The sequence below is a fragment of the Macaca nemestrina genome, chromosome 20 (assembly GCF_043159975.1).
Source record: "Macaca nemestrina isolate mMacNem1 chromosome 20, mMacNem.hap1, whole genome shotgun sequence".
NCBI classification, from domain to species: Eukaryota; Metazoa; Chordata; class Mammalia; order Primates; family Cercopithecidae; genus Macaca; species Macaca nemestrina.
In genome coordinates, this window is record NC_092144.1 from 38,909,551 (window position 1) to 38,930,224 (window position 20,674).

At 55.8% G+C, this 20,674-nt stretch overlaps 1 protein-coding gene across 7 annotated transcripts in view; it reads left to right on the forward strand.

Moving 5' to 3' along the window:
* Nucleotides 1–278: 278 nt before the first annotated feature.
* The window catches only part of LOC105487653 (V-set and transmembrane domain containing 2B), a 39,093-nt gene continuing 18,697 nt past the window's right edge, over nucleotides 279–20,674 (forward strand). The window contains exons 1-5 of one of the 7 annotated variants that reach the window (XM_024794695.2): nucleotides 371–519; nucleotides 936–1,538; nucleotides 2,083–2,267; nucleotides 3,283–3,312; nucleotides 4,694–5,165. In XM_024794695.2, coding sequence (XP_024650463.2) covers nucleotides 1,457–1,538; nucleotides 2,083–2,267; nucleotides 3,283–3,312; nucleotides 4,694–5,165 — 769 coding nt within the window. In that variant the 5' untranslated portion in view covers nucleotides 371–519; nucleotides 936–1,456. The other 6 variants (XM_011751154.3, XM_071087216.1, XM_071087215.1 and 3 more) reach the window with 6 other exon arrangements.

Below are 20,674 nucleotides of genomic sequence, written 5' to 3' on the forward strand. Positions count from 1 at the left end.
CTCCCTCAGATGGCTGCGGAGGGGGCAGGCTCCGGGTGAAGGCTGGGGGAGGTACCGGGATGCCGGGTGCGCCAGAGCAGGCGGGGGATGGGTTCCGGTCTCCTGGCGCCTCGGTATCTCGCTTTGCACCGGGTAAAGAAGGGGCCACGACCGGCGAAGAGCGGGTGGAGACGCAGGCAACCGCGATCCAGGGGCAGGAACCCCGCCCCCGCCCGGAAACCTCCCGGGCCCTGAGTCGTGCCCGGCTCTCCCCACCCTACCCCCGCCGCCCCTGCCGTCACTCACGGCCACTGCCGGCTAGCTCGCGGGTGCGCTCTCCGCGCCACAGGCACCTGCTCGCTGGGCGCTGTGCGCTCACTTCTCCCTCGCGCACTGCAGACTCCCGGCGCTGCCGCCGCCACCCAGCCTAGTCTCAGGCTGGGCACAGCGTTCCGCCCTTCTCGCGGCCCCGGGCGCCCACCCACCCGCCATGGCCCAGGCCTGGGCCAAACAGCGGGACAGCTGGTTGCCCAAACTGGGGTAAGGAGTTGAGGGCTGGGAGCTGCGGAGAGAACCGCGGGACACACGGGGAGCAGGGATGAGCGGCCGTCTCGGGCGGTGGAGACTGGGAAGAAGCCAGGGAGAGTTTAGGTGGGAGGACTCCCAACCCAAGCGGGTGCGGGGTGGGGCTGTACTTCAACCAGAAAGACGGTGGTCCCTCCGAGCGACCCCCGAGGAGAGAGGGTGCACGCTCTGGGGCGGGGGCGGGGCGGGCTGTGGCAGGAGAGGGGAGGGTGGGGGCGATGCAGCGGCGGAGGAGGCTTGGCGCCCAGCCACTGACCGCCCCCTCCCTTCCCCTCCCCTCCCCCTCCCCTCCCCCTCTCCCCGCCTCTCTCCGGCTCCGGGTCTGCCACGCCGGACCCGCTCTCCCCGCGCTGCGCTGGGTCGGACGCCAGGTCTGCGCGCCGCGGCTGAGCGCCCACTCGCCCTGCGGAAAGAGCCGCGGAGAAACCGGCGGGGGCGGCGGCGGGAGCCGAAGGAGGTGGCAGTCGGGAGCAGAACCAGAAGGAGACAGGGAGGCAGAAGCTCGCGGTTCCGTGGCGCGCACTCCCTCGGCCAGGGATGGGTCCCGGCGCGGCCCAGCCCCTGCCCGGCCCGCGGGGCAGAGACTGAACCGCGGATCCCCACCGTCCTGTGGACGACCGGACAGAGAGAGGCACTGACCGATCACCAGCAGCCTCCCGGTGGGACCGCGTCTCCCCCACACCCCGCGCAGCGCCCCCCGCCGGAGCCGCGCCGGGCAAGCCGGCGAGGGAGCGGGGCTGATTGGCGGCCGCCGGCGGCCAGGGGAGGGGGCGCCGCGCGGGGCCATGGCAGGCTCGGAGGCGTCCTAGCCCGAGCCGGAGCCGATCCGAGCCCACGCTGCCGCCGCCTCTACGCTCCCGGGCCCCCGCCGCCACCGCGTCCCCCGCGGGAGATGGAACAGCGGAACCGGCTCGGTGCCCTCGGATACCTGCCGCCTCTGCTGCTGCATGCCCTGCTGCTCTTCGTGGCCGACGGTGAGCGCGGGAACTTTGCTGCCGCGGGGGGCTCGGGGGGTCTTTGCTGGGGCCGCCACGGAGAATAAGGAGAAAGAGAACGAACGGGGAAGCTTCGCGGTCTCCAGCAATCCCGCTGTGCAGCCCGGGCCCGGAGGGGTAGGGGGAGGCGAGCAGCGAAGGGTCGCCGCAGCAACAGCGCCGCGCCTGAGTCGTTCCTAGTCCCGCCGGGTCCCCGGCTGCGGAAAGGAGGCCTGCGGGGTGCGGGAGTTGGCGCGCCCCAGTCAGGCTCTGGCGGTGCGGCCAGGCGCGGGGGAAAAGCACGAGCCGCCCCTGCCGCCCCGCCCCATCCGGAGGGAAGCAGCAGGCAGCCGGTGACCAGTCCCTGCCACGGCCCTGCAGCCTCTTCCCCGAACTTTGCTAGCCTCTCCGGCCGTGTGCCACGGAGCAGCTGCGGGGTGGGGGGCACAAGGCCAGCGAGCCAGAGACCGACCGCCTCGCTTTGGGTTGCCCCAGGCCCCCGCCCTACAGCTGGTCACGCCTCTCTCTCTCTCCCCACCCCCAGCTACATTCACAGAAGTCCCCAAAGATGTGACAGTACGGGAGGGAGACGACATCGAAATGCCCTGCGCATTCCGGGCCAGCGGAGCCACCTCGTATTCGCTGGAGATTCAGTGGTGGTACCTCAAGGAGCCACCCCGGGAGCTGCTGCACGAGCTGGCGCTCAGCGTGCCAGGCGCCCGGAGCAAGGTAACCCGCCGCCCACGCGGTACCGGCGCGCGCCCGGCTCGCGCCCGGGGCGGCGAGGGCTAACCCGGGGAGGGAAGCAGCCGGCTTCGCTAGCGCAGGGCGCCGCCCTGTGGCGCAGCCCATCTTCCACCTTCGCATCCCAAAGCATCTTCAAAGTCAGCAGTGGTTACCCCGAAACCTGTCAATTATTTTGACAGCATCGCTGTTCCCGCCACCTCCCGGAACTCCATTCACGCCCAGCCCCTAAAAAGCCACACCTCAGCCAGGTCACTTGCTCGTGCTTGCTGACTGCAGCGCTCTGATGGCTGGTGGGTGGTGAAGGAAGCCCCCTTGGTCCCATCAGGCTCTCCCCTCCCTCTGCCACTTTGAGGACCCCAGGGCTCCCCGCGGCTGCGTTCCTGAGACCAGCAGAAAACCGAGTACCGGGAAGCCGGCAGGACCTCCAGCCCTCAGGGGAACCGAGGGGCGACTTCCCTGTAGCCGAAAACAGGCCCAAGCTGCCTGTCTGCCTCAAAATCCACACTCTCTTACACACTCTAGTGTGCACGCGTGCACACATACACCTACATTATCCCAGGGTCCCACCCAGAGTTACTGCCACTGAGCCTCCCGCTGGGTACCATACAGACACAGGCCCCTCCCTCCAGTTATTCACGACTCCCAATGAGCTGGGGGAGGATTTTGAGCCACGGGGCAGGGCCTAAGGATGCCCAGAGGGAAGAAGAGGGGCTTTCCTTCCCACCCTGGTGTCCATCCAGTCTCCCCAGTTCAGCCAGCAGGTGTACACCAGGGCAGCCACCCGTTGGTCAGGCACCATGCTAGCTCCAAAGCCCGCTTCCTCCTGGGAAACTCCTGGAAAGCCGGACGTCCTTTGTGCCCTCAACCCCCACCGCCCGGGCGGTTTCGGTCCTAGCCTGCCGGAGGAGGGTGCCCTTGCCTAAAGGTGGATCCAAGCTCCCCCAGCCAGAAGGCCGCGAGCCTCACGTCTCTCTCTCTCTCCCTCTTTGCATTTTAGGTAACAAATAAGGATGCAACTAAAATCAGCGTAAGTGTGGAGCCCAGCGCGGGCCGCGGGAGACCCCTTCTGGCCGCCTTGCATCCCGCAGCTCCCTCCCCTTAGCAAGCCGCGGCGGCCGCGCATGTGGGGCCGCCCAAGTAGGGCCGCGATCGCAGCCTTGCATTGGTGGCTGCTTGGCTTGTCCGGGCGCCATCTGTCGCCGGTTGCAGGGTCGGGTTCTCTTTTGTGTAAATCAAGGGTCCAAGGCTTGAGTCCCCTAATTCGGTTTGGCGCTCACCTGTAAAACTCCCCTTGGTCAGGACCGCGCGCTTAGGCCCTCTCGCGCCTGCTCGCCTCCGCTCTGCGGGCATTCCTCCCAGCACCGGGAGCGCGCGGCTGCTAGCCCTCCCCGCGACCGTGGCGCCAGCTTCCCGCCCCCTCCGCCCCGCCCTGAGCATCCGCTCTGCGCCCTCCGCCGCAACCCTTTATCTTCCGCCTGGATTGCGGGTTTGGGTGCGGGGTGTTGCAGGCTTGCGGGGGACAAGGTAGGGGGTGGTCGTGCCAGGCTGCGAGGGGCCCGGGTCATGGGCTTGGTAACTCTGGGAGGAGATGCGCCCAAGCTTCCCAGCTGGAGCGTAGAAGGGCCTGGAGATGACGAAGCCTTCTCGTGGGCTCGGTTCAGAGGTGAGGGCTCCCTGGGTGTTTGGTGAGAGTCATAGAGCAGTTCCTTCCCGAAGTCCCCACCGGGGCGCAGGGGAGGAGCACTTCGCTGGGGCGCTTCTGGAGATCCCGCGGAAAGGCGGGTTGGTAACAGGTGGCCAGGGAGCCGGGCAGCAGCCACAGCGTTGCTTGCCTCCTTGGGAGAGGAGTGTTCGCTGTGAAGGGCGGGGTCCGGTGACAGGGTGGCTTTCCTTAGGACGCGATTCAGGCAGGCCTTCCTGGCGCCGGGAGGTGTGGAGGGCCGGCTGGGGCGGGACTGTGGTTTGGCGCGCGTCGCGGCGGGAAAGACGTGGGGCAGTCCAGCCTGGGGTTTCTGCGCACTCCAGAACTGGGAGTCCAGCCTGGAGTTTCCTGAAGGTGCAGGAGGGAGGAAGGAGAGGTGGGCTCTGCCCTTCTGAAGGGCCAGCTACGGGAAGACAAGCAGGGTTGGTTTGTGTGGGCGGGGCAGAGAGGCAAGGTGGGCGTTTGGTTAACATGATGGGGGAGTGGGGACACAGTCCAAAGAGCTGGCTGCCCGGCGCCCACGCAGAGTTGGAAGCCCTATGCCACGGGGTAGACGCGGGTGAAAGGGAAGCCAGATCGTGATGGTGGGCAAACCGGGATCCGGAAAGTGTTGGGGTGCGCGCACAAGGGGGCGCGACGGCCAGGGCGGCCAGAAGAGCAGGTTTGGGAGCTGTCCAGCCCGGCCTCTAACCCTGCTCTCTTGCAGACCGTGCGCGTCCAGGGCAATGACATCTCACACCGGCTTCGGTTGTCGGCCGTGCGACTGCAAGACGAGGGCGTGTACGAATGCCGCGTGTCGGACTACAGCGACGACGACACGCAGGAGCACAAGGCCCAGGCGCTGCTGCGCGTGCTCTCGCGCTTCGCGCCGCCCAACATGCAGGCCGCCGAGGCTGTGTCCCACATCCAGAGCAGCGGCCCGCGTCGCCACGGCCCCGCCAGCGCCGCCAACGCCAACAACGCGGGCCCCGCGGGCCGCACCACCTCCGAGCCCGTCCGCGGCGACAAGAGCCCGCCGCCCGGGAGCCCTCCAGCCGCCATCGATCCCGCAGTCCCCGAGGCCGCGGCAGCCTCCGCGGCCCACACGGCCACCACCACCGTCGCGGCAGCTGCTGCTGCTTCGTCAGCGTCGCCGCCATCGGGACAGGCGGTCCTGCTGCGCCAGAGGCACGGCTCGGGTAAGGGCGCGTGGAGAGGGGGCGCACGCGTGGTGATGGCGTAGGGCTGGGGCTGCGCGGGGACGACCAGAGGAACTCCGGACCCAGGACCCGCCCCCTTGGCTCATTTGTATATGGATACTTCTTCCTAGTTAGATCGGGAGCGCCCTCCCCTAGGGACTTCTTCCCGCCGTTTCTCTTGTCTTTACTCCTGGCCTCTGGAAGCATTTATGATGTGCATTTATGAACGGGGGAGGGGGCTGCCCTGCCAGCGACCTCAGGGTACACTGGAGGCTGTAGTGTGGGGAGGCGACCTCTTTTGGGTTTGGAGACTGGTCACTGAGGGCTGTGCTCCGATGGTGTCAAGGGGCCAGCACTCTGCCAGCACCGATGGTGGAAATAAGCTATCCCTAGGTGGGGGCACTGGCACCTGCTGGAGAGCGGGAGGCGGTTAAAACTTGGGTTATGTTGGTTTCTATTCTGTGTGCTCGACTGAACAGACTTTGTCCAAGGGCGTGGAGGGGCCTGGCTGTGTAACTTACGCTCTCTTTGGCTAAATGCAGGATGGCCCTAGGCACCAGCTCTGCACTTTACCGTAAACCGCAGCTCCCCTCCCTTTGGCTTTGGGGTGGGGACAGTAAGGACTGAGCCCTAAGCCACTGTTAGGAAGGCACCCAGAGGGGAAGGCTTGCTTTCTTAGGGAGCTGAGAGGCTGGAAGAGGGGACTGGGGATGGGGGTGGGATGTGGGAAGGCAGGAGGAGGAGAAAGTGATGGCTTGACTACCCCCTGGTAGGCAGCTCTGGAGCGGTAGGAGCCATTGGCAGAGGCGGGGGTGGGGGTGGTGGGGGGTGGTTATGGAGGGTAGAAAGGCTTGTCCAGTGTGCCCCTCCTCCCAAGGCATCCCCCACTCTCTCTCCCTGCTCCAAGCTGGGCCTCAGAGCCCACCCCAGTGCCTGACTGTGAGCAGGTTGCTCCCTCCCTCAGCCCCTCTCCTCAGTCTTGTTTGATGCAGAGTCCCACAGGAAGCATCTCTCCTGGCCACACAGCCCTGGGAGCCTGACTTTGGGGACAGGTGCATGTGAAACCTGCCAGATGTGATGGAACACATTGTCACAATCCTACAATGGCAGTTCTCAAAGGGTGGTCTACCTGCAGTCTCCTGGACTACCTGCAGAATCCGCAGGGGCGAGTCTTCATGTCCTTCATGTCACCATCTCATCCTGCCTCCCTAGCTAACTCTCAAGCCCTCCGACAGTTGAGCCTGCAGTCTGCCTGGCACATCAGTTCAGTTCTGTTTCTCATTCAGCTCTACCTACTGTGGCAGCCTCCTCAGTGCGTCTCAGGCTATTGGCTTGATCCAAAGGCCTCATCCCTCTTGGATGCTACACAGGGCCCCACAAGACTGTCCCTCAGCCTATTGGGGAAGTAGGGACCTGCAGAGGGCCTCCACAGCCCAGCTGGGAACTTTCCACCCTCTGCACTAAGATATCACTGATGCTGTAACAAATAAACCCCAAAAGGCCAGTGGCTTGACACAATTCAAATGTAATATTCTTCATTCATATCATGTCCTGCCCTGGAGTGTCCCGGGGCATGTGGTGGCTCTGTTCCATGCAGTCATTCAAGGACCCAGGCTGAGACTACCAGCCTCAGCAAGAGGCTTCCAAAGTCACTCTGGGTATGACATAGAGCCAGCAGACCAGGGAGGAGAGACAGAAGCAGCGCGTGTCACTTCACTGCCCTAAGAGAATGAAGTCCTAATGCTCTCAGGCATGCATTGTGTATAATGAATCAACTTGTTTCATATGCATTTAGGACCACTCTAAGTATGTATCGTTCTTGGGAGATTGAGAAAATAGCCACTCAAATCATTCTGGCAGCACTTAACTCTCTCAGAGAAAAGCTGGTTTGGAAAAATGGCAAGGTGTTTTTTAAGGGCCAGGTCTAGAAGTGGTAAATATTACTTCTACCCTCTTCCATCGGCCAGAACTCAGTCACGTGGTCCAACACAGATGTAGTGCCTGCTGGGAAATGTAGTTCTTGGCGTGGCGGCTGCTTTCAGGCCTCATCTCTTCACAGTGCAAGGGGAGCGTGACTCCTTGAGGAGTTAGCCATCTCTGTTCAGCATACAGGCAGTGCTCAGGGAGAGTGCCTATTGACTTATAGAGCCATTGGCTTAACTGATGCTGGTTGGTGAAGAGAACATCCTTCTTCCCCCTCCCCTTGGGCCCTAGCAAGGAAATGTGTGCATTACAGGCTGGGACGTACCTCTAGGATATTCCCAGAGGATTTGAAAGGCAGAAGTCCAAATGTGGGTTGTGTCTCCACCACTTACTGGCTGTGTGATTTTAGGCAAGTGGCTTACCACCTCTGAGTCATCTGTAAAATGAACAGGATAATCTCTCTGACCTCAGAGGGAGCTTGGTCCCTCAGAGGAAACTGCAGCACATATATGTTCATTATTATCACCCTGGTCATTAGCTGCACTAGTGGAGAGGAGGGGATGGGCAGATAAAGCTAAAAGGTTGGCAGTTGGAAGCCAGGCTATGGAGGGCCTTGAATGCCAAGTAGAACCAGCCATTGGTTAAAGACTTTGGTCAAGACCATGTGAAAGAGATCTTTGAGAGTGAACTTGGTTGTGCTCACAAAATGGTAATGAGACCAAGGTCAAGAGCACACTCCTGCTTGAATCTCCCTCTTCCCGTGGCCTTCAGCCTGAGTCGCAGGCCCAGCCACAGATGACCTGACTGCCTGCCATAGCTAGTCCGATCTCCAGTCTCTGTGCTGGCCATGAAGGCTGAATGAGAGAGTGAAGATGCTCCAGGACATCTCATCCGGAGAAGGTGGGCTGGACAGCAGATATGGAGGTCCTCAGGTCAGCTCGATGCTGATGGCACAGTGCCCAGCGCCATCCCAGCAGATAGGGCCTTGGGCATCCACCAGCCACAGGGCCATATGTTAATGCCCATGTGGGTCACTCTGCCTTCTCTGCAGGGGCTGGTGTCCACAGCCATCCAGAAAGCACAGCTTGCCTGGCTCCCAGCGGGCCTGACAGCAGTGCTCCTGGGATAGAAGTACAGTGGCCTCTGAGGTCTCCGTCACCCCCTAAACCTTGCCAGCTCCTGAACAGGCCAGGAACTGTGTAGACACATCTCAGAAAGAACCTCCAGTCTCTCTCCAAGCCTCCTTTGGGGTGGCCAGAAGGTGGGCCTTCAGCTGGGAGGTCACAAAACCTATATCCCCCACTCTCCAGGTGAACCTCTTATGAGAGTCATTCTGCTGCAGGAACTCTGTGTCCGACTCTGGGCATGGAAAAGTGGATGGCAATACCTGTCATTCACAAACACACCCGAACAGCCTTGATGCCAAGGAGGGAGCCATGCTCAGGCTTGTGTCCCACCTCGCCCCGGTCACCCAAGGCCACCCAAGCTGTGTGCTGTCAATGTGAAGCCTGCAGACTGTGTTTTGGAGGATAGGTATTAGTAACCTTTCTGTAGGACTGCATCACCAGCCAGTGCCCCGAGCTCGGCTGCTGGCACCAGGTCCTGCTGAGCGCCCTGAGAGGCAACAAGCCAGCCGCTTTGCTCAGAACCACAGCAGCCTGAGCTGCAGAGGGAGCTCGGGACAGACGACCTTGGGCCTGGCCTCCCAGTCTTGCAATTCTAAGCAGCTTGATGGGGAGCGGTCCAAAAAGGACCGCTGCCTCTTGGTTAATAGTCTAGAGTGTTTGCAGAGGGTATCAACCAGGGTGCTGGCAGAGGCACATGGCACATTCAAACAGGGTCACTGGGGGGAATGGAAAGAGCGTATGTATCAAGGTGTGGACAGGGTTAGGGCAGCCAACAAAGGATGGGTGCAGGTGCCCAGGGCTGGCATCAGTGGGAGCCATCAGCAGATCTAGCCAGGATGGGGGCTGCTGGTGGCATACAGAGAGTAAGAGGGGAGGCACAGAGCCAACCCACAGTCACCCAGCAAGGATCTCACTCTCCTCCTGCCCTCCATTTCCTGTCCGGGCCTCCTATTGGCCAAACCCTTCTGGAATCTGAGGGCAGGGGCACCCAGGTGGCGCAAGCTATACAGGTCAGCCCTCAGGGGCTCACAGCAGAGTTGAGAAAGGTGGGCTGAGGACCTGGGGGCACTGAAGAGACTCAGGGCCAGGAACAGTGGCTCATGTGCTGGGTGCAGTGGCTCACACCTCTAATCCCAGCACTTCGGAAGGCCAAGGCAGGTGGATCACCTGAGGACAGAAGTTTGAGAACAGCCTGGCCAACATGATGAGACCCCGTCTCTACTAAAAACACAAAAAATTAGTTGGGTGTGGTGGCAGGCACCTGTAATCCCAGATACTTGGGAGACTGAGGCAGGATAATGACTTGAACCTGGGAGGCGGAGGTTGAAGGGAGCCGAAATCACGCCATTGCACTCCAGCGAAACTCTGTCTCAGAAAAGGAAGGAAGGAAGAAAGGAAGGAAGGAGGGAGGGAGGGGGGGAGGGAGGGAGGGAGGAAGGGAGGAAGGAAGGAAGGAAGGAAGGAAGGAAGGAAGGAAGGAAGGAAGGAAGGAAGGAAGGAAGGAAGGGAGGGAGGGAGGGAGGGAGGGAGGAAGGAAAAGAGGCGAGGCTCAGGACACTGGCCGTTTCAGATTGGCGACTGCAGAGGCGGTCCCAGCACATCTCCCCAAATCATCCCCCATTAAGCGATGGTTCCTGGAAGGAAGTCAGAAAAAAATTCCCTATTTTTTACATAAGCCACTTTGGTAATGCCAGGAAGGAGCGGGGGGACTTCCTCCAGCCCTCATCCATTAGCTACTGCACAGCCAGGCAAGAAAGCCCTTCCCGTGCCGCATGTGTACCCAACACAGCCAAATACATATTTGCACTAAAAGTTGATGTGCAAAAACTCATTCATTTCACGTCTCATTTGTCAAGAGACATTTTGGTATTTGTGCTTAAAAATAAACATGGACTGGATTAGCAGAGCAGAGCAGAGCAGGCGCAGGAGGCCGGGCCCCGTCTTAGCTGTGTTCGTAAATCTGGCTCCTAATTAATCTGAACACTGACCCATTTTTCGTGAACACTTTGTTGCTAGTTACCATTTCTAGAAACGAGAGAGAGAGAGACCAAACAGAGTATCTTCCAGACAAACACTTCTAAATGGAAAAGGCACCGCAGTGAAATCTAGCGTGGCCTCAAAATAATCCAGTTTGCAACCGAATGGCTGTCGTGTTGGCCGGAGGTTCCCCTCTGCAGGGACCTTGGGATCAGAGCGGTGGCATGTGAACCTCTAATTAGCCTCAGGGCTCTGGCTCCAAGGGAAGGCACCATGGCCCCCACGGAGAGCTGGCTGGATGTGGCAAGCTGCTGCTGGGTGCCTATACAGAGAACTGGCTCTCAATATTTCAATTAACAATGAGAGAAAGACAGCCAAGGCCATGGGTATGACGGCTGTAGAGAGGCTGTGGCTGCTGGGAGCCATCAAGGGGGAGGATCCTTGGATGTCGCCATGGCAACCGTAAACCGTGACCGAACTGGGCCGTGGGCAAGGTGGAGACAATCACTACATCTCGACCCATACCCCAGTGATGATAGAGCTGAAGGAATGGCGCACACACGTGACCCAGGAGAATCGTGATGCAGCGGAGTCACCAACAGCATCAGCAGGCCCAGGACCTGTGGGCCCTGAGCAGGCCATGGAGGCGGCCACCTGGTTTTCCCCTCTCCCCAGACCCAAGAGGACCCAAAGTCTCTCGCCTTAGATGAACAATCCATTCTTCCCCCAAGCTCTGATGTGACATGAGAATTATAATTAAGAAGAAAATAAATCTGGCAAGAGATGTCCCAGAGAAGAGAGGGCGAGGCTCTCTGAGCATCCTGAAAGAGAAAATTAGAGGATTTCATAAAGGAAATGGCTGAGCCTCACAGCTGGCAAGCGATGCCTGCATCATCCCTTGACAGCAGCAATCTTACACCATCATCTGCAACATGCCGTCCTCTCCCCCAGCAGCCAGTCACTGGGAGTCTGCTGGGCCCAGCCCCACGCTTGCCATGAGGGGGAACCAGAGATGGCAGCGTGGACCCAAACTTAGAGGAGCCAGGGCACCCAGGTAATTCCAGGGCAAAGCAGTCTGTGCTGTGCCAGCACTAATCCAGCTGAAGCAATCAGAAGAGAGCCTTCCTGTATGTGGTGTGTGACTTACGACTTGAAAGAAGCACCTGGGGCTAAAGTCTCCCACCGTAGGTCAGACCTGGGAAAGCTTTCAGATGCCCTCTCTCTGCTTCCCAAGGATGGAGAAGGCCACACCAAATGGAATGGCCTTTGTATAGCAGTCAGCTCACTGGGCAACCATCCTCTCAGCATCCGCAAGACCCTAAATTCAGGATAAAACGGCTGCTTTTGGATTATACTAATGATAAATAATAATATTTGCCTTTTACTGAGCACTTACTATGTGCCACGCTCTCCTCTCACCAGCTTTCCTCCTTCCTGCAGTTCTCCCTAACGCCTCCTGCTTCAGTCCATCCCCCAGAAGACACAGCGCTCTCTCTGTGCTCTTAGCCAGAGCCCAGACTCTCTCCCCAGGTGGAGTGGCAGCCCCCAAGAAAAGACCTGGCAGCCAGCCTTGTTAAATGTCACCGGGAGCTCACCCCGCAACAAGGAACTGCTCATTAAACACGCCAGGTGCAAATCCTTAAAGCTCTGAATATTAAGGATTCCCCAAGCATCCGTGGGGATAAATGAGGTCAAGTGCTTTTGTAATATGATATTGATTAGTTCTGCTCTGTGTGGACAGAGCAAGGCCTTGTCTGTGGTCTAAACCCCTGAGCTTTCTGGGAGACGCGAGTATGGTTTTAAGACATTTTTGCAGCACAGGAGAAAAATAAAAGCATTATCTATTTTATTCCTCCAAGCTTTGCTGACTATCACCAGGCATCTCTTGGAAACTTGTATCCAGAGTGGTGAGAAGGTTTCACTTTGCCTTATGTAAGGGCTGCAGGGAAGTTTGAGATGAGAAGTCAACAGGCTCAGCCCCTGTAACTCCCGATTCCTGCCTATTCCTGATGAAGGCTGACACACCTCCTTCCCCGGGGTGGTGCTTCTGGCTAAATTAGCCTGCTTGTCCGTGGCTTTGGTGCTGTCACGGAAGATGTGCTGTGAATACCAAGATGGAGGATCCCGTCTGGCCTCCTGTGGGTTAGGGTGTAGCTGCTGTCAAGCAGTCAGTGGCGGAGGTGGCTGGGGGGCTGCTTGCAGACAGCAGTACCCTCAGTGACCGCAAAGTATGAGCAGAGCCCGGGCCCCTTCTCCTGCCTGCGTCCTCCACAGGATGGCCCTTGAGAGACAGATCTTGTGCAAAGCCTGTCCCTGCCAGCAGTCCTGTTTCTGGAAGTTATTGGTTGTTCTGTTCTGTTGTTACTGCTCTCCGGGCTGAAATATCAAAGCTACTTTGGACAGGCTTCAGTTGGCTCTGGTTTTTGCAGTTCAAGAGGAATGTTGAGGGGTCCTGGTGTTGGCATGAAATAAGGAGTCAGAGTGGACATTTCGGAAGCTTTTCCTCTCACCCACTGACCCCCCGCACCCATCTACTCTTCCGCACCCACCTACTGTCCTGCACCCATGGGCTCTGCTCCGTCCAGCTCAGAAGTAACCAGCTTGCCAGAAGGGCCACTGAGAGGGACAGGGCACCCCCTCAGAGTCCCAGTTGAGCATCCGATGCCCGTTAGAGACTGAGGCCAGGAAAATTACCTAGGCAGGTCAATCCTCCCTACAGCTGCCCATGCTGGTGGGAGAACCAAAGCATCACCCAATGGAGACTGAACATGGTTCTGGAGGAAGTTACACTCACCACCACTTCCAACCATTGCATTCTCTCCTGACATTTCAAATGTTCCTCACTGTTCAGCTGGCTGGCTCGCAGGTAAGCCAGGATTTGAATGCCAAGAAATTTACCACATTTCTGGGCCTTTACAGGGCTCTGGCCCTGCAAAAGTCACAGCATGTGCTTCTCACTCTTGCCCTTCATACCCTAAGAGCATTATACTTGTTTTCCAGATACATCCAACCACTTGAGTGGATTTTTGAGTTCATCACTTCCCACTCCCTGTGTGCGAGTTCCGTCATCTGTTATCATTAGCACAACACTGATTCCTATGCCAGAGAGCGGTTGGCAGGATCTAGGGGATAATGCATGGAAAGATGTTAGCTTAGCACAGGGCCTGGCACCTAGAATACACTCAGTGGATGTTGGCTTTGGTAACCAGCGTTATTCATGGGAATTGTGTTAACCATCCAGGATAGCTTACTAAGCTGGACAGGGTGCTCTGATCTGAGACTTCCTTCATGAGACTGCCCTCCCTCCTGCACATGCCGTGGGCATGATGGAGCTAATGGTGATTTTGCATTGCTATCAGGGAATACCTGAGTCTGGTCATTTATAGAGAAAAGAGGTTTATTTGGCTCACAGTTCTGCAGGCTGTATGAGCAAGGCACCAGCATCTACTTGGCTTCTGGTGACGCTTCAAGAAGCTTTAACTCAAGGTGGGGGAGTAGGCGTGTCACGTGGTGAGAGAGGAAGCAAGAGAGAGAGAGAGGATGTGCCAGGCTCCTTAAACAACCAGCTCTCATGTGAACTAATAGAGTAGGAACTCACCCATTACCTCATTACTATGAGGAAGGCACCAGGCCATTCGTGGGGGAATCCACTCCCATGACCCAGTTACCTCCCACCAGGCCCCACCTCCAACACTGGAGATCACATTTCAACATAAGGTTGGAGGGGATGAACATCCAAACCATCTCAGTGATGGGGCTGATGGAGCTCAGAAACAGAAAGGGCCATCAGATTGCAAATGGCTCGGAGAGTTGCTGTTTTTGTGCATTCTCTGGCTGCGCCATTTCAAGGGGGCAAAGGTGGAAAAATGGGGATGGTGCCACATCCTCATCCTAGCCTGGTTGGGGCTATTTGCCCTGAGTCAGGAGCTCCTTGGTGAACAAGGACAGCTTCATCATGGTTTTGTATGGTCCACCAGCAAATTAAACCTCCGGGTTTGCCCACATGCCCGAGGCCCGGCTGTGCTAACAGGGCTCCTGGGGAAAGCTGCTCCATGTCATGCCTGGTCATGCTCCTTTGTCGTATAGGCTGCTGCCAGTGGCAGGAGCATTGTGATGGGAAGGGATAGGGCCTTTTGGGTGACAAGGAAAAACTCAGAGGAGAGGCTGGTGTTTGCAGCACTGGACAGCTGTGTCTCCATGGGAGAAACAGGGAGAAGGTAGAAAACTCTCACCATGTCATATAGCCAGAGAGCCTCCTGGGGTAGGTTTAGACTGAGAGGAGGTGCCTGGAGTCCCCGTCAATGGGGCCTGTACAGAGAGTGAGAGAGAGGAAGAGCCGCCTGTGTCAGGGAGTACCCCACAGGGATGGGCCTTTTGGGTGACATAACTCAGGCCAGCATTACAGGCTCAGGATGTGTACTGGTTCTTCCAATTGTGTTCCTGCATTTTGCTTTTCATATTCGCATCCACCCCAGTTTCCCTTGCTGTGGCTCACTGTGCCCAGAGATTGCCAATAAAGGTGCCACTTGGCACCCAGGCTAGTGAGATGAATGCAGGACAGAGATGTCACCTCCGGGATGTGCTGGGAGTGTGAGGAGGCTGCAGGCGGGGCCAGGAAGCCAGGACCCCTCCTGCCTGTCTCCACCCTTCGCGCCCATGTGAGCCTGCCTCCCGCCCAGCACAGACAGCCCACTGCAGACTCCTGCTGGAGGCCCACCCACCTGTAATCGGATAGCTCTAGAGAGAGAGAGCCCTCCCTCTGCTGACCCTGGCCTGCTGCCCATGAGCTGCCCTCAGGGAGGAAGGCACAGTTTTCTTTAAACCAGGAAAGCCCAGCTCCAATGTCAGTTCCCTTAGAGTGACTTTTATTACAATTGATTCTCATACAAACGCCGCTTGACCCAGAGGAAGAATCTTTAATAAACCCACAGAAGGGGGAGCTGACATTACATCAGGCTCAGTCTGAGAGGAGGGTGGGGATTCCTGGTCTGCTGTATCTGGTCTGACCCAGGCGAAGGGGCAGGGGGCTACCCAGAGCATCAGGCAGACCTAGCCCCTGCCCCAGGGAGGAGCTCATGGTCTAGTTATGGTGGCCATGCAGGAGGATGAACTCAGGGCTCAGCTCAGGCACAAGAGGGATGGGTTACGAGGATGGACTTGTAGTTGGGAAGAACTCAGAAAGGTGGGGCCAGGGTGGGCTGGTAGTTGGGAGGAGACTTCCTGACCCTGCAGCCAAAGAAGTTTCTTTCATTCTGAGCACCTAGATGTGCCTTGCTGCTGCCTCAGGGCTCCCAGAAGTTCCTGCCCTGTTCTGCAGTCAACACCTGGCTGAGTGCCCCGTTCAGACTGATGCCCATGGAGAGCAGGCCTGGTTCGTTCTCACTGCTGTTTCCCCACTGCCCTGTATTCATCGGACTTTGTACTAGTTCATTCATTCATTCAATCATTCATCCAGCAAATGTCCATGGAGCATTGTTTTATGTGCAGGAATTTTTCTAGTCACTGAGGGCGCAATGTGATTAAGACTAAGAAACTTAAGACTGAGGTCCTGAGAAAGTGACAGAGGAAGAGACAGGCATTGATCAAATAGTCACATAGCAAGTGGAAATTAGCAGCCATGGCTGGTACTCTAAAGGAAAGTCCCGTGGGCTATGGGAGCTAAAATAGGGAGATTTGACCCATCAGGGAAGGCTCACCAAGAAAGTGACATTTGAGCCATAATCAGGAAGAAAGTTAAGAGTTGGCCAGGTAAAGAGAGAGGGTAGAACTTTCCAGGAAATGGGACTCACATGTGCAAAGGTCCTGTGGCAATAGGGATCTGGGGAAATGCAAAGGCCACACAGAAGCTGACTGTGGTGGGTGCAGAGAAAGCAAGATGGGGAAGCAAAAGGGAAATTAAGTCAAAAGTTAGAGTTTACTGGTCCAACAGGGTTAAACTCTAAGGTCTTTTGAAGATATCAGGAAGCTTTGGCTTTATCCTAAGGGCAGTGGGATGGGGTTTGAGTGGCTAGGGCATGATGCTTTCAAAAATGGTCACTCTAGCCTGTGATCCCAGCACTTTGGGAGGCCGAGGCAGGTGGATCACGAGGTCAGGAGATCGAGACCATCCTGGCTAACACGGTGAAACCCCATCTCTACTAAAAATACAAAAAATTAGGCGGGCGTGGTGGCGGGCACCTGTAGTCCCAGCTACTCGGGAGGCTGAGGCAGGAGAATGGCATGAACCCGGGAGGTGGAGCTTGCAGTGAGCCAAGATCGCGTCACTGGGCTCCAGCGTGGGCAACAGAGTGAGACTCCATCTCAAAAAAAAAAAAAAAGAAAAGAAAAAAGTCACTCTAGTTGCAGTGTGGAGATTGGAGAGGTGGGATGAATTTGATGGATGGGGAGACCACTTTGGAGGCAGTGATTCTGTCAAGAGATGATGGGGCTTGGACTCATTGGGTGGATGGGTTGATGGATGTCTGGATGGGTGCTGGGGTGAATGGGTGGAAAAACAAGTAGCTGGTGGGTAAGTGGAGGGAAGGATGTATGAAATGATGAGGGATGGGTGGGAGGAAGGATGAATAGATGGGTGGATGATGAAAGAATGAATGGATGGGTAGAAGGCAGAATGAGTGGATGAGTAGATGAATTGGAGAATTAATAGATGGGTGGAAGGAAGTATGAATGGATGGGATAATAAATGGATGGGTAGATGGAAAATGAGTGGATAGGTAGATGGATAGATAGAAGGGAGAACAAATGGGTGGGTAGAAGGATGATAAGTTGATGGGTAGATGGGTGGATGGATGGGTAGAAGGATGATAAGTTGATGGGTAGATGGGTGGATGGATGGGTAGAAGGAAGGATGAGTGAATAGGTAGAGGGGTGGATGGTGAGAGAATTATTGGATGGGTGGAAGGAAGGATAAGGGAATTGGTGAATGAGTGGGAGAATGAATAGATGAGTAGAAGGAGAATGAGTGGATGGGTAGATGGGTGGGCATATGGGAGAATGAATGGATGGATACAAGGATGATGAGTGGATGGGTAGATGGGTGGCTGGAAGGGAGAATTAATGAGTAGGGAGAAGGATGGTGAGTAGATGGTAGATGGGTGAATGGATGAGAGAATGAATGGGTGGGCAGAAGGATGATGAGTAGATGGGTAGATGGGTGGATGGATGGGAGAATGAGTGGATGGGTAGAAGAATGATAAGTAGATGTGTAGATGGGTGAATGGATGGGAGAATTAATGCATAGATACAAGGATGATGAGCAGATTGGTAGATGGGTGGATAGATGAGAGAATGAATAGGTGGGTAAGAAAAAGGATGAATTAATGTGTGAATGGTTGGATGGATGGGAGAATGAATGGGTGGGTAAGAAGAAGGGTGAATCAATGTGTGAATGGGTGGATGGATGGGAGAATGAATGGGTGGATAGAAGTATGATGAGTGGATGGGTAGATGGGTGGATGGATGGGAAAATGAATAGGTGGGTAAGAAGAAGGATGAATTAATGTGTGAATGGGTGGATGGATGAGAGAATGAATGGGTGGGTAAGAAGAAGGGTGAATCAATGTGTGAATGGGTGGATGGATGGGAGAATGAATGGGTGGGTAGAGAGATGATGAGTGGGTGGATAGATGGGTGAATGGATGGTAGAATGAATGGATGGATGGATGGATGGATGGATGAATGGATGGATGAGTGACATGGGAATGGGTGGAAAAATAAATAGCTGATGAATGGGTGGAAAGAAGATGTGAGTGGGTGGATGGGTAAATGGAGAGTAGAAAGCAGGAGAAACAGATAAATATGTAAAACATGGATGGAAAGATGGGTAGAATTAGGATACAAGCTGAAGCTTGCAGGATGGGTGGGATTGGGATTGCAGGCATGCCTAAGGTTGGAGTTTCCCGAAACTGAACACCGCACACTCAAGTTATGTCTTCCAGGAAGGAGGCCATAGGAAAAAAGTCTCCAGGGGGTGGTAGGGCCCAGAATTCCATGCCATTCCATGCTTCTGCCTGTGGTCCCTAGGCCATTGAACATAGACAGGAAGGATGGCCAGAGTGAGTGGACACAGCCAGCCCCAGCCTGCTTCAGCTCCCCTAACCCCTCAGCCTTCAGGGACGGGAGCAGCAGACCTCCTCCCTCTGCTGGGCACTGGGTACTCTGGCGGATGCAGCCTGGCCCAGATTTGCTGATTCTTGTCCATGGACAAATTAATGTAGATATGTTTTTTTAGGCATTTAAAAAATCCCATCACCAGGTGGGCAGATAAACAACTGTATTCACATTAAAGACTAATGTAACAAAAATACACCAGGCAATAATTCATAATGCATTCTATTCTACAGCGTCATATTTTAATGCGTGACATATCCTGGGCAGCTCCTCTGTGCTAATTTCATTTAATGAGCACACGTTATAGAATTTTCAGAGCACTATCCCTGGGCAATTAAAATATGTTAACCTTTTTGGTTAAATTGCGTTTCTAAGGAAAAGTCCTCACTGTGAAACAGAAAGAAATATCCAGGTGTCACTGAGGTGGAACCCAAAGGCGGGTTGTAATGGGAAAGGACTGCTGTTAGGTCCTGTGTGTGCTGGCTGGAGGGACCTACAGCCTCCTCCCTGACCTCAAGCCATGCTCCACCATCCCTGCCTTTGCCCAGCCAGGCCAAGTTCCACTGTGCAGGACAAGGAGCTGAAGCCTGGACGCATACAGTGAGCAGCCTTCCTTGAGCAGGTATTAATTGACTACCCACTATTTGCCGGACCCAGGAGATCCAAGGTACACCCTGGCTCCAAGGTTGGGAGGATTGTAGCAGGGAGGTGAGGTACCCCCAGACAACTGGGGTTTAAATGAGGCTAGTATAGGAGACTTCAAGGAAGGGCGGGCTCCACTCATTCAAAATATGGACAGATCCCCCAGCTCTGCCATCTGCATAATGGGCACACCAGCGCTCCAGCACTCACAAGTCCCAGAGTTTTAGATCTTGAAGGGGCTTTTAGAGAGCCTAGGGTGAGTAATTCCCAAACTGTGCTCCTTGGAACCCCAGGAGCCCCACCCCGACTTCAACCAGAGCCATTCTGCTTCTAATGGTTTTACATATTGGGGTCCCATGCAGCCATTAGTTGAAAATAGGGTTCTACTGCTCTAAAAGATTTAAAAGCAGCTTATATAGTTCTCATGTGGGTATATATTACCAATATATGTACATTATATTAAATATACAAATAGTTTTCACATATATGCTACCTTCTAAGGGAAGAATTTGAAGTGACTTATAAAACTGAATGCGGCATAATAGAATGAAAAGTTTTTAATGAACAAATTGGTATAAAAAGAAAATGAAGGTGAATTTGTGAAATGATCTTGAGAAAAAGTTAGACAAAGGCATGTGTGCTGGCAGTGTTGGGCAGCTGGAAGGTCAGGTCAAGGTCACTGTGGCAGCCCTGGGCTCCCCAGAGGAAACTTGAGACAGGCCTCTCAGCCCCACCTTGTATCTGAAGGTTAAAAATACAAGGCCACCTTTGAAGGACCTGGCCCAATGTCTGGTGCATTATGGATGGTTAGACCAGCTGGGATGTCTAAGAAAGACTTTCATTCATTCATTCATTCATTCATTCATTCAACAAATATTTTATGAGCCTCTCAGGGTACAGGCAGTATGCTGGGTGATGAGGACATACGCGGCTGAGACAGCCATGGTCTCCACTCTCTCAGGCACACCCTCTAGCAGAGAAGACAGGGGTGAGATGGTAACACACTACGGCCATCCACATACAGCCCTGAAGAAATGGAGCTTGGCTTGTAGCCTGTAGGACAAAGGGAGCCTCCAGACTCGGTCAGGGAGGGCCCGCTGTCTGAAGGAGACCCGTGGTCTGAGGAAGATGGAAATGAGTGAATGGGAGATCCCCGGGGGTTGGCAGGATGGATTCATGATGGCACTGGGAGGCAGGCAGGGGTGCGGGCAGAGGGGTAGCCAGGCCAGAGGAGTTACGTCTTCAACCTGAGACAGACACTCCCGGGAACTTGGGGAGCAGGAAGAATTTGTGCTTTGCATTTGCAAAGAGCACTCTGGGTCAGGCATGGTGGTTCACGCCTGCAATCCCAGCACTTTGGGAGGCCGAGGCAGGTAGATCACCTGAGGTCAGGAGTTCAAGACCAGCCAGGCCAACATGGTGAAACCCCGTCTCTACTAAAAATACAAAAATTAGCTGGGCGTGGTGGCACGTGCCTGTAACGCCAGCTACTCAGGGGGCTGAGGCAGGAGAATCACCTGAACCCGGGAGGCAGAGGTTGCAGTGAGCCAAAATCATGCCATTGCACTCCAGCCTGGGCGACAAGAGTGAAACTCCATCTCAAAAAAGAAAAGAAAAGAGCACTCTGTTGCTGCAAAGGACATGATCTGGCTCTTTTTTCTGGCTGCATAGTATTCCATGATATATATGCACCACATTTTCTTTATCCAACCCGCCGTTGATGGGCACCTG